This window comes from Sapajus apella, unplaced genomic scaffold, assembly GCF_009761245.1.
Source record: "Sapajus apella isolate SASKATOON/1434 unplaced genomic scaffold, GSC_monkey_1.0 scaffold246, whole genome shotgun sequence".
Classification (NCBI taxonomy): Eukaryota; Metazoa; Chordata; class Mammalia; order Primates; family Cebidae; genus Sapajus; species Sapajus apella.
This window is the reverse complement of record NW_022437186.1, coordinates 374,426-388,519: the sequence shown is the minus strand read 5'-3', so window position 1 is coordinate 388,519 and position 14,094 is coordinate 374,426. Positions and strand designations below refer to the sequence as shown.

The window sequence follows — 14,094 nt, the reverse complement described above, 5'->3', positions numbered from 1 at the left end:
GACATGAGTCCTCTGTGGTTGCCAGCATAATAAATGACCCTGCAATCCGGCATAATTTTGTCTTGTGGTAACTTTCTACGCTCCGGTCAAATACAACAATTTACCTAATTTTAAGTTCTTATGAAGGTGCTTCTTTATTTAGATAGTTGCTAGATTTGTTATTCCTGTGGGGAGCACAATTGGCAGAGACTTCTATTCAGCCATCAGGCTCCACCTCTGTGACTGCATACATTCTGAATGACAGTCTTATCTGGAGTAACAGGCAAACATAAAAACAAACAAACAAAAAAACCCAAAAACAAAAACCTCTTGCCACTGCCTGAAGATCTTGCTCTTCATATGCCTCATATGCTTCAATGTCATCAAGGGGTGTTCCTTCAGATTTTCCTAAGTGTCACCCACAAAGCCATTCTTTCTGTCTGGTGGACACTGTGAGAGTCTCTGCTGGAAATGACTCCCTGGCTCACCCTGCCAACCAGCTCTAAGGCCCTTCCCTTTACAGCAGCCAGGAGGCCAGAGTGGAAGAAAGACCCATGAAGCCCGTTTCAGTGTCATGTAGGTGCCAGCTGTGAGCAACCCCATGACTCAGCAAGATTTCTTGCACTCTCATGTGTAACTCGGGCCCCCCCAAGTGCTGCTGTGGTTGCACAAGGGCCCCGGGAACCTCCTGAGTGTGGCGAACATTGGGTGATGCTCCAGCAATGTTTCTCAGACTGCCTGAGGGGAACACTGGAACTCCTAACTCATCAGCCCAGTGATGCAACACTCCTAACAGGGAGGGGACTGGGACACAGGGATCTGTGGCTATTCTGTATCCAAGATTTCTATAAAGCAGATCTTCAAATAAAAGCAGGGAACACCAGCGAAAGCAAATACACAATGTACGACTCAGGGTGAAGCTATACTTCACAAAGCAGAGGACCTAGACTTGTCAATGGCCAACAATTATTTCAAAGGCCAGACATGTGCTCCTCACAAAGAGACAGGAACTTGCAGACAGCTTGTAAAAAGCCATAAGGATATTTACCATACTATTATGTTCTGGTAGTACGCTGGTAAGATATTTGCCAAAAACATTCACCAGAAAAATACTTTTCCATTTATGAGATTATTACAAAAGCAATTTACCAAGACCTACCAATGAACAGTGAAAAATATGAACTGTTGCTCTAAAGCTGGGGAGGAAGAGTATGTGGTATTTATGCCCATTCTTATTATCTGCATAATGTAACCTTTAAAAATATTTCTTAAAGCGTTTAAGTTTATGGGAGCAAATAAAGTATTCAAAAACGGTTAGAAAGTTCACAAAAGCCGTGCAAACTCACATATCTTCAACTGTAAGGTTCTCAAAGAGCTCGCAGTAGTCCTCAAGGCATACAGCCTCTTCACTCCTAACCTTGAGGGCAAGAAGAATGGCTCCTAAGATAATCCTCTTCCAGTTGGTTGGACAAATGTCAATATCAGCATAACGTATAAGTCTTTTAATGTATACCTGCAAAACAGAGCACTGGCCTTTGATTTAGCTCAGTTGAAGTGCTGTGATAAGAACTCTTGTGAAAAACCAGAATACTTCTGGTTTTGATTAGAAAGTAAACGCCTTTTATTTTTATGTCCTACAGAGATTTTGTTTCATTAGGTTAAGCAAGGGGCCATATCACAATCATAGGTCAAATATTTCTGCTACTTACCCTGCCCAGCAGGGGTAGATTAACACATCCAAGGAACAATGAATTGAGGGCAGTAGCTCTCAGTCACAATATACATCAGAATTGCCTGGGGGTACACTCTGGGACTCAGCTTAGACCTACAATGGCATCCATTCCTGCCCATCAACTGGATGGTTTTGTTACTACTCCCCATCCCAAGCCCTCCACATGCCTCCAACAGGGGGTGTGCGCACTGTGTATGTGTGCACTGAAGTATGTGGGGAGAAATCAGAAATCCCTCCTGCTGCCTTTAATGGCAATTGTTCTATAATGAGAAGATCAATGGCAACATTTTAAGCCATAATGATGATTTGACCCAAATGTGTGCATTTGCTTTCATAAGTTTCTCTTAAAGTTCTGAGATAATTTCAGAAACCTACTTTCAATTAAAAACAGGACCATACTACCCTGTTTACAAGGTCAACTTCTTTTCTTTTTTAGAAATGGAGTCTTGCTCTGTCGCCTAGGCTGGAGTACAGTGGCTTGATCTCAGGTCACCGCAACCTCTGCCTCCTGAGTTCAAGCAATTCTCCTGCCTGTCTCCCAAGTAGCTGGGACTACAGGGGCATGCTACCATGCCTGGCTAATTTTTGTATTTTTGGTAGAGACAGGGTTTAAGCACATTGGCCAGGTTGCTCTACAAGACCAATTTCTAAAGATGCTTTACAAATAGAAAATATCTTACCAAACTAACGATTGCTAACTCAGCTCTTAGCTTTTTGGCTTTAAACAGAATATGAACAAATCTGAAAATCACTTTGTGTCTAGGATCATACATAAAGTGTTCCTCCGGAAGCTGGTCTTGCTGAAAGAAGAAAGGATGCAATGTAAGTATCCATTGAAGAGAAAACATCAAGTGCTCATAAGACAGCAGTGTTTACATTTGTGCCATGAATCATTTACAATAATTTTGATTGGTGAGATGTCTTTCAGTTTTCACAATATGAACAGTGGGATCTTAAAATACCGTAATGATTTAATACTCATCAACATTCACTTAAAAATCACATAAGCTAAAGTTCAGAAAATGTTTGTTCTTCTTTACTCTTTGCCCTACATAATTCTATCCAAAATGTAAGCTACTCATAGGCTTTAATGTCTTACTGATCGTATGTCATTCTTTTCTGCAATAAATTTTGAGAAAATACAGTTTCCTGTAACCATGAGGCTCGAAGCCTAAGCTGTTAAACACAATACTCACTAGCCACATGTGGCTATTATGTACCTGAGGAAGTACATTTAAAAATTTTTATACCATATAAGTTGATTTATAAATTATTTTTAACTCTCTTGATAAAAATCATGCTTCTGTGTTAAAAGGATTTACATATTCTAATATTGCTTGATCTCTTAAAAGATATATTTTCTGTTATTTGGATAGTATATTTACTCATACTAGCTCACTAACTAAACAAAGCTGCAGATCAGTTCTTATTCCAGCACGCTCTTTTTACAACACTTAAGATGACTAAACGCAACACAAAATGGGGAAGATTTAAAGACGGCTTTGACTTCAGCATGAAACAAATACAAGTCTGATAAAAATACAACCTCAATAAAAGTGTCACTTACTGTAAATGGGTGTGATCGTTCATCAAATACGTCCAAAGTTTTATCTGCCCCTCTATAAAATAAGAATGTCCATTATTTCAAAAACTGTTAATATCTTAGTATAGTATCTGTTTAGTATAATAATGCCTCCTATGTGCTTTGGTGTTCACTTCAACACAGCAAACAGTTTTTACAGATTCTTCTCCTGGATCCTCACCTGTAGAGGGTTTCCCGACCTCTTCTTCCTTAGCACATGTGTCCTGTATTGTGAAGTCTTTTTCGCAATAACCGGTAAGATCTGCCTATAGGTATTGACCCTCCCTAACAGGCAATGGCAATAAACCAAACTTATTTTTACTCTTCTTAACCACACATTGAAACACAAGAATGTTTTACAAAGCAGCAGTGGTAGGCAGTAAAGTCTTTAGGACATTAATAAATGTAAATGTGATTCAGATTTCCTAGCTTCCTTTCTTTTTACTCCTCTGTAGTATACTCTCATGATATATTTATTTTCTGTTGTTCGAATGAAAAATCTCATCTGCCTTTTTTTTTAAAAGAGGCCAGTCTTTGATAAACTTTCAATTTCATAAAACTAATGCATTGTGCCTGTGTGATAAACCAGTCATTCTCCAAATGTGCTCTGGGGATCTCTGGGGATCCCCAAGACCCTTTTCCAGAAGGCCTAAGAGGTCAACACTGTTCCTTTTTTTTTTTTTTTTGAGACAGAGTTTCACTCTTCTTACCCAGGCTAGAGTGCAATGGTATGTATGATCTTGGCTCACTGCAACCTCCACCTCCCAGGTTTAGATAATTCTCCTGCGTCGGTCTTCCAAGTATCTAGGATTACAGGTGTTACAGGCACCTACCACCATGCCCAGCTAACTTTTGTGTTTTTAGTAGAAATGGGGTTTCAGCATGCTGGCAAGGCTGGTCTTGAACTCCTGACCTCAGGTGATCCACCTGCCTGGCTTCCCAAAGTGCTGGGATTACAGGCCTGAGCCACTGCGCCCGCTGGACACTATTCTGATAATCATACTAATTAAACCTGATAAAGATAATTTTAAAAATTTTAACAAATTAAGAAAGTAATACAAAGACACTGCTTTTTCATAGACACTTGCCATAACTGTATAAAAGCAAAAGTAAATAAAATTGCTGGTTTCTCAGCCTAAATCAAGACAGTGGTACCAATTACACTAATAGTAATTCTATTCTTTATTGTCCCTTACAGTTAAAAAAAAGATAGCCTGAAATACTTAAGAATGTTTTTGTTGAGGCAGTAAAAATTAATGGTGTTACTAAATCGTGACATGTGTCTTTAATATTCTGAATCAGTCGAAAGTGGAAAGTTAAGAAGTGCTTCTGCTGACTGTAGTATGATTGTGTTTTTAAAAATTCATGATTTAATTGTAAGCTGAACAATCACTTTTTCACAGAACATCATTTTTATTTAAAAGTACAACTGGGCCAGTGCAATGGCTCATGCCTGTAAAATCCCAGCACTTTGGGAGGCCAAAGCAGGCGGATCACTTGAGCTCCTTCAGAAGTTCGAGACCAGCCTGGGCAACATGTCGAAACTCTGTCTCTACCAAAAATACACAAAAATTAGCCAGGTATGGTGCCATACATCTGTGGTCCCAGCTACACAGGAGCCTGAGGTAAGAGGATTGCTTGAGCTGAGATCATGCCAATGTACTATAGCCAAGTGACAGAGACTCAGTCTAAAAAAAAAGTACAACTATCATTCTAAAAAATAAATGAAGTGAGGTTGTCACTTCAAGGAAAATAAGCATTTGTTCCCAATGGTAAAATTTATGCTTTCTTGAGGACTTTGAAAAACTCATTCCTTCTACTGCAGGCTTTACGCTTTTCAATACTTAAAAGATGTTTAAAACAAGATTGGTGGTTAAACTAAAAATGATTTTTGATGCAAGAAAACATAAACCAATATATTCCAAATAACGAATGCATAATATTGTAAGTGCAAATATGGGGGAAAAGATCCATTTATCATGCAAGACAAATTAGTGAGTACTGATGGAATAAATTTATTAATATGTAAAATGCCACTGTAATTTAAGAAAGTAGCACTTGTGAAGTTTTCACTTATTATTAAAGAATACCTACAATGGTCTCAAAGCTTTAAAAGTGCACCTTTTACCAACTACATATTTGCATGAGATTAGGTCATGTTATTTCTCCTTGATCTTTTTTTTAAAGTACAGGCATGCACCACCACACCCAGCTATTTTTTGTATTTTTAGTAGAGACAGGTTTCACAATGGTGGTCAGGCTGGTCTCAATCCCATGGCCTCAAGAGATCTGCCTGCCTTGGCCTCACCCAAAGTGCTAGGATTACAGGTGACTGCCACCACAGCTGGCCATCCTATTGCTTCTTTAAAGCAAATTGCAAAGAAAGAGCTAAAGAATCCAGATGTCTTCTATTAAGTGCAACATTAGTGATAATATAGATATATGACATGCTTTTTACTCAATGTTTTGTTGTAGAAAAGGTATTTTTCCATTAAAAAATTATATTAACAATATTGTTCTCAAGGAATATTTTCTGTTGTCAGAGCCTGGGTCATGGGTTACCACTGACATCTAGTTGGTAGAGGTCATCAGTGCTGCTGAACTTTTTGCAATGCACAGGATGGTCCTCATGACAAAGCGTTATCTAGCTCAAGATATCAACAGTGGTAGGGATGTGAAATCTAAACTAAAAATAGAGTTTGAAAAAAATCTCAATTGTATTGTTCTACAATAGTAAATATCAATATAATCAATATAAACACATATTTTGAGATTCCCAATCATTTAAGAATTAAAAGAGTCTTAAGGACCAAAAAAACCACAAATAATTTGCTTAGATATTTCAGCAGGCCCAGTACAGCTCATGATGTCTAGAGCTCTGACCTAAAATGCTTGATAGCTTGAAAAGTAATTAGCCAGAATCACAAGACAGGTTTTTAAAAAGCTCACCTTTGCCGGATATGATAATATATCTCCAAGGCCACACTGTGGAAGGAAAAACATTCGTAACAATAGAAGTTATCATTTGTTAGACCTGAAGACATTTTTTAAAAAGGGTACAGAGGAAACTTTCCTAGAGGCCCTGAAATTAAAATCTTCTAGTTGAGAACAGTACCATAAGGGCAATTTCTTGTTTTCATTTCTTGCCTTTTAGCAAAAATATGAGAACTAAAATGCAAGCCAATACGCTATTAGAAGACGTGTTTCTGTTGATGATTATATATATAATAATATTTCCCCGTTATATGTTTTTCTATCCATAAAACCTTTCATCAAATGTAATTTATTTTATGTTTTTATTTACTGTTTGACCTAGAGTCTTGCTGTGTTGCCCAGAGTGATCTTGGCTCACCACAACCTCCACCTACCAGGTTCAAGCAATTCTCATGCCTCAGCCTCCCAAGTAGCTGAGACTATAGGTTTGTGCCACTACACCTGGCTAATCTTTGTATTTGTAGTAGGGACAGGGTTTGGCCATGATGGTCAGGTTGGCCTCAAGTGATCTGCCTGCCTCAGCCTCCCAAAGTGCTGGGATTACAGGCTTGAGCCGTCACGCCCAGCCTCATGCATTCTATGTCTATGTGTATATGTTTACATTTCAGCCACACAGTAGTGGTTTCTTTTTTAAGATGTTAGGCCCTGCATTTTAGTTCAGTTCACTATCTCCTACCCACCCATTTTTTAAATTATTTCCCAAAAAATGCATAACAAAAGTGCTTTATAACAAATAAAATTATTTCAAATTGCTTTTGCATAATTATTAGAAAATGTTAGTAATAAGCTCATGCTCACATGACATCAATGATAGGTACAGCAATCCTAAAATAAGCAGTGCTAACAAGGCAGTGTAACATGACACAGTGTAATATGAATGGCAGGTATCTTCAATTAGTTTAACTGAAATATTTATGAACAGAAACAGCTCTTCAGATATATGTAACTGTATTCCTAAGTTACCAACTGATGCTGTGTATCAGAAAACAAGAGGTTCTTTTACATAAGTTATGTGCTTCCATTTGCCCTCAGTGTCTAGAATGAGGCTCAAAATAACAAAGGGAAGGGTAATCTCATTTTAGTAATAGGTCTATACAATATCAGCACTTTTTAAAAAGCTGGTAACATTAGCAATTAAGATGGATATGTCTATAGTGCTTCAAGTAGTTTTCATCTCTGAAATGATATTAAAATCACAGAATTTGAAGTTATATGCCAGAAAGGACCAGACCTTACATGACATTTAATCTAACATTCATTTTACAGGTCAGGGAAACAAATCTTAAAACTGACTTGCCCAAGGTCCCACCAAATAGGAGCAGTTTCTTGTCCTAAACTAAATTAGGCAGTGGCTCTCAAATTTTGCTGCACATTAAAATCACCTGAAAAGCTTTAATAAAGGCCTCATTTTCAACATGAGACATTTTGATTTAATTAGCACTGGATATAACTTTGGGCATCAGGGTTGTTGTTAAAAGTTTCCCAGGTGATCTCAATGTGCAGCAAAATTTGAAATGATTGAGTTGGGGTAAAAATCATAATCTTCTGGGATGTTTTTCTTCACATAAAGATGCTATGTTGAGACTCAAGGGACTAATCCATCTTACAGCAAAGAAAAAAAAAGATGCTATGTTTTTCTTTTTCTTTTTTTTAATTTTTTTTTTTCCCATTCATTTTATTGCATTTTAGGTTTTGGGGTACATGTGAAGAACATGCAAAATTGTTGCATAGGAACACACGTGGCAGTGTGATTTGCTGCCTTCCTCCCCATCACCTACATCTGGCATCTCTCCCCTTGCTATCTCTCCCCAGCTTCCCACCCCCCCACCGTCCCTCCCCTATTTCCCCCCAACTGACCCCAGTGTGTAGTGCTCCCTCCCTGTGTCCATGTGTTCTCATTGTTCAACGCCCGCCTATGAGTGAGAACATGCGGTGTTTGATCTTCTGCTCTTGTGTCAGTTTGCTGAGAATGATGGTTTCCAGGTTCATCCATGTCCCTACAAAGGACCCAAACTCATCCTTTTTGATGGCTGCATAATATTCCATGGTGTATATGTGCCACATTTTCCCTATCCAGTCTATCATCGATGGGCATTTGGGTTGGTTCCAGGTCTTTGCTACTGTAAACAGTGCTGCAATGAACATTCGTGTGCACGTGTCCTTATAGTAGAACGATTTGTAATCCTTTGGATATATACCCAGTAATGGGATTGCTGGGTCAAATGGAATTTCTATTTCTATGTCCTTGAGGAATCGCCACACTGTCTTTCACAATGGTTGAACTAATTTACGCTCCCACCAACAGTGTAAAAGTGTTCCTATTTCTCCACATCCTCTCCAGCATCTGTTGTCTCCAGATTTTTTAATGATCGCCATTCTAACCGGCGTGAGATGGTATCTCAATGTAGTTTTGATTTGCATTTCTCTGATGACCAGTGATGATGAGCATTTTTTCAGATATTTGTTGGCCTCACGTGTGTCTTCTTTTGTAAAGTGTCTGTTCATATCCTTTGCCCACTTTTGAATGGGCTTGTTAGTTTTTTTCTTGTAAATCTGTTTCAGTTCTTTGTAAATTTTGGATATCAGCCCTTTGTCAGATGGGTAAACTGCAAAAATTTTTTCCCAATCTGTTGGTTGCCGATTCACTCTAATGATTGTTTCTTTTGCTGTGCAGAAGCTGTGGAGTTTGATTAGGTCCCATTTGTCTATTATGGCTTTTGTTGTCAATGCTTTTGGTGTTTTGGTCATGAAGTCCTTGCCTACACCTACGAATGGTTTTGCCTAGATTTTCTTCCAGGGTTTTTATGGTGTTAGGTCTTATGTTTAAGTCTTTAATCCATCTGGAGTTAATTTTACTCTAAGGTGTCAGGAAGGGGTCCAGTTTCTGCTTTCTGCACATGGCTAGCCAGCTTTCCCAACACCATTTATTGAACAGGGAATCCTTTCCCCATTGCTTGTTTTTGTCTGGTTTGTCAAAGATCAGATGGTTGTAGGAATGTTGTGTTGCCTCCGAGACCTCTGTTCTGTTCCATTGGTCTATATCTCTGTTTTGGTACCAGTACCATGCTGTTTTGATTACTGTAGCCTTGTAGTATAGTTTGAAGTCTGGTAGTGTGATGCCCCCCGCTTTGTTCTTTTTACTTAGAATTGACTTGGCTATGCGGGCTCTCTTTTGGTTCCATATGAAGTTTAAGGTGGTTTTTTCCAGTTCTGTGAAGAAGGTCATTGGTAGCTTGATGGGGATAGTGTTGAATCTGTAAATTACTTTGGGCAGTATGGCCATTTTCACGATATTGATTCTTCCTAACCATGAACATGGAATGTTTCTCCATCTGTTTGTGTCCTCTCTTATTTCGTTGAGCAGTGGCTTGTAGTTCTCCTTGAAGAGGTCCTTTACATTCCTTGTTAGTTGTATTCCTAGGTATTTTATTCTCTTTGTGGCAATTGTGAATGGAAGTTTCTTCTTGATTTGGCTCTCTTTAAGTCTGTTATTGGTGTATAGGAATGCATGTGATTTTTGCACATTGATTTTGTATCCTGAGACTTTGCTGAACTTGCTTATCAGTTTCAGGAGGTTTGGGGCTGAGACGATGGGGTCTTCTAGATATACAATCATGTCGTCTGCAAATAGAGACAATTTGACTTCCTCCTTTCCTATTTGAATGCCCTTTATTTCTTTTTCTTGCCTGATTGCTCTGGCTAGAACTTCTAATACTATATTGAATAGCAGTGGTGAGAGAGGGCATCCTTGTCTGGTGCCACATTTCAAGGGGAATGCTTCCAGTTTTTGCCCATTCAGTATGATATTGGCTGTTGGTTTGTCATAAATAGCTTTTATTATTTTGAGATACGTTCCATCGATACCTAGCTTATTGAGGGTTTTTAGCATAAAGGGCTGTTGAATTTTGTCAAAGGCCTTCTCTGCATCAATTGAGATAATCATGTGGTTTTTGTCTTTGGTTCTGTTTATGTGGTGAATTACGTTTATAGACTTGCGTATGTTGAACCAGCCTTGCATCCCCGGGATGAAGCCTAGTTGATCATGGTGGATAAGCTTTTTGATGTGCTGTTGCAATCGGCTTGTATTTTATTGAAGATTTTTGCATCTATGTTCATCATGGATATTGGCCTGAAGTTTTCTTTTCTTGTTGAGTCTCTGCCGGGTTTTGGAATCAGGATGTTGGTGTCATAAAATGATTTGGGAAGAATTCCCTCTTTCTGTATTGTTTGGAATAGTTTCAGAAGAAATGATACCAGCTCCTCTTTGTATGTCTGGTAGAATTCAGCTGTGAACCCATCTGGACCTGGGCTTTTTTGGGGTGGTAAGCTCTTAATTGCTGCCTCAACTTCAGACCTTGTTATGGGTCTGTTCAGGGTTTCGGCTTCTTCTTGGTTTAGGCTTGGCAGGAGGCAAGTGTCCAGGAATTTATCCATTTCTTCCAGGTTTATTAGTTTGTGTGCATAGAGTTGTTTGTAATAATCTCTGATGATGGTTTGGATTTCTGTGGAATCTGTGGTGATATCCCCTTTATCATTTTTTATGGCATCAATTTGGTTATTCTCTCTTTTCTTTTTTATTAATCCGGCTAGCCGTCTGCCTATTTTGTTGATCTTTTCAAAAAACCAGCTCCTGGATTTATTGATTTTTTGAAGGGTTTTTTGTGTCTCTATCTCCTTCAGTTCTGCTCTGATCTTAGCTATTTCTTGTCTTCTGCTAGACTTTGAGTTTTTTTGATCTTGCTCCTCTTGCTCTTTCAGTTTTGACGATAGGGTGTCAATTTTTGATCTCTCCTACTTCTCATGTGGGCACTTATTGCTGTATATTTTCCTCTAGAGACGCTTTAAATGTGTCCCAGAGATTCTGGTATGTTGTGTCTTCATTCTTGTTGGTTTCAAGGAACATCTTTATTTTTGCCTTCATTTCATTGTTTATCCAGTTAACATTCAAGAGCAAGTTGTTCAGTTTCCATGAAGCTGTGCGGTTCTGGGTTAGTTTTTGAATTCTGAGTTCTAACTTGATTGCACTGTGGTCTGAGAGACTGTTTGTTACGATTTCTGTTCTTTTGCATTTGCTGAGGAGTGATTTACTCCCAATTATGTGGTCAATTTTAGAGTAGGTGTGATGTGGTGCTGAGAAGAATGTATATTCTGTGGAATTGGGGTGGAGAGTTCTGTAAATGTCTATTAGGTTTGCTTGGTCCAGGTCTGAGTTCAAGTCCTGGATATCCTTGTTAATTTTCTGTCTGGTTGATCTGTCTAATGTTGACAATGGGGTGTTAAAATCTCCCACTATTATTGTGTGGGAGTCTAAGTCTCTTTTTAAGTCATTAAGAACTTGCCTTATGTATCTGGGTGCTCCTGTATTGGGTGCATATATATTTAGGATCGTTAGCTCTTCTTGTTGCATTGATCCTTTTACCATTATGTAATGTCCCTCTTTGTCTCTTATGATCTTTGTTGCTTTAAAGTCTAATTTATCAGAGATAAGAATTGCAACTCCTGCTTTTTTTTGCTCTCCATTTGCTTGGTAAATCTTCCTCCATCCCTTTATTTTGAGCCTTTGTGTATCCTTGCATGTGAGATGGGTTTCCTGGATACAGCACACCAATGGGTTTTGTCTTTTTATCCAATTTGCCAGTCTGTTTCTTTTGATTGGGGCATTTAGTCCATTTACATTTAGGGTTAATATTGTTATGTGTGAATTTGATACTGCCATTTTGGTGCTAGCTGGGTGTTTTGCCCTTTAGTTGAGCTGGTACTTGTTGTTCCTTTATATGTGTAGAGCCTCTTTCTGTAGCTCTTGTAGAGCTGGCCTGGTGGTGACGAAATCTCTGAGTACTTGCATGTTCCCAAAGGATTTTATTTTTCCTTCACTTATGAAGCTTAGTTTGGCTGGATAGGAGATTCTGGGTTGAAAGTTCTTTTCTTTAAGGATGTTGAATATTGGCCCCCACTCTCTTCTGGCTTGTAGGGTTTCTGCTGAGAGTCTGATGGGCTTCCCTTTATGTGTAACCCGACCTTTCTCTCTGGCTGCCCTTAGTATTTTCTCCTTCATTTCGACCCTGGTGAATCTGACGATTATGTGCCTTGCGGTTGCTCTTCTTGACGAATATCTTTGTGGTGTTCTCTGTATTTCCTGGACTTGAATGTTTGCCTGCCTTGCTAGGTTGGGGAAGTTTTCCTGGATAATATCCTGAAGAGTATTTTCCAGCTTGGATTCATTCTCTTCGTCGCATTCGTGTACGCCTATCAAACGTAGATTAGGTCTTTTCACATAGTCCCACATTTCTTGGAGACATTGTTCATTCCTTTTTACCCTTTTTTCTACAGTCTTGCCTTCTCGTTTTATTTCATTAAGTTGATCTTCGACCTCTGATATCCTTTCTTCTTCTTGGTCAATTCGGCTGTTGATACTTGTGCATGCTTCACGAAGTTCTCGTGTTGCGTTTTTCAGCTCCATCAATTCACTTATATTCCTTTCTATTTTGTCCATTCTCGTTAGCATTTCGTCAAATCTTTTTTCAATGTTCTTAGTTTCTTTGCATTTGGTTAGAACATGTTCTTTAAGTTCACAGAAGTTTCTTACTACCCACCTTCTGAAGTCTGATTCTGTCATTTCATCACACTCGTTCTCCATCCAACCTTGTTCCCTTGCTGGTGAAGAGTTGTGATCCGTTTTAGGAGGAGAGGTGTTCTGGCTTCGGGTGTTTTCATCCTTTTTGCACTGGTTTCTTCCCATCTTTAAGGATTTATCCACCTGTCGACTTTGTAGTTGCTGGCTTTCAGATTGGGTCTCAAATCTTTCAGATTGACGTTCTGTTTGTTGATGATCAGGTTATTTCTGTTTCTTGGTTTCCTTCTGATAGTCTGGCCCCTCTGCTGTAGGTCTGCTGAGGTTCACTCCAGGCCCTGCTTGTCTGGGGTTCAGCTGCAGCAGCTGGTGAACAGCAAGGGTTGTTACCAGTTTTCTTCTTCTGCTATCTTTGTCCCAGAAGGATACCCGCCTCGTGTCAATCTGATCTCTCCTTTATGAGGTGTCTCTTTGAATATATAGGGGTCAGGGAGCTGCTTGAGGAGACGGTCTCTTCTTTATAGGAGTTCAAATGGTGAGCTGTGAGCTCTGTTGTTGTTCATTCAGAGCTGCTGGGCAGGTAAGTTTAGGTCTGCTGCAGCAGAACTCATAAACTGCTTTTTGTTCCCAGGTGCTCTGTCCCAGGGATTTAGGGCTTTATTTATGAGTTTCCATTATGCTGCTGCCTTCTTTTTTTTTTTTTTTTTTCCTTCAGACCTGCCCAGCCCAGCAAGGAGTCAGCCTAGTCACTGTCGCCCTGTAGAGGCTTTGCTGGGCTGCTGTGGGCTCCGCCCCACTGCCAAGTGAACTTCCCTGCAGTCCTGTTTATTTATATGGGTGTAGTTAGAACTGCTTTGGCGATGGTGGCCCGCCTCTGTTGAGGTGGAGTCTCTTTGCTGTGGCGGGTTGCCTTGGCAACGGTGGGCTGCCTCAGCAATGGCGGACACCCCTCCCCCACAGAGCTGGACCATCGCGGGTTCAGCTGCGCTTGCTGTGAAAGTCTCAATCCAGAGTTTCTGGTTGCTGTTCTTTTGTGGGAGTGGGGCCAGCCGAGCCTGATCGCCTGGCTCCCTGCCTCAGAGCCTTTTTTAAGTTTGTGTTCCAGTCGCCTGTTGAAGAGGCGCCGGGGTCTGTTTGTTTTCCCCTGCGGCCACTCACTGCGCTGGCTTAAACAGCGGCACTGAGGTTTGTGGCGCCTTTTTTTTTTTTTTTTGCCCTGGAATCTACTGTCCTGGT

General features: G+C 39.7%; 1 protein-coding gene across 1 annotated transcript in view; it reads right to left on the bottom strand.

Annotated features, from left to right (window-relative positions):
• Positions 1–14,094, bottom strand: part of LOC116545092 (cyclin-Y-like protein 2) — a 39,376-nt gene that overhangs the window by 9,932 nt on the left and 15,350 nt on the right. The window contains exons 5-8 of the mRNA XM_032271711.1: positions 6,243–6,278; positions 3,279–3,330; positions 2,392–2,511; positions 1,326–1,492 (exon numbers count right to left, since the gene is read on the bottom strand). Of these exons, the coding sequence (XP_032127602.1) occupies positions 1,326–1,492; positions 2,392–2,511; positions 3,279–3,330; positions 6,243–6,278 (375 nt within the window). The remainder of the gene's footprint in view (positions 1–1,325; positions 1,493–2,391; positions 2,512–3,278; positions 3,331–6,242; positions 6,279–14,094) is intronic.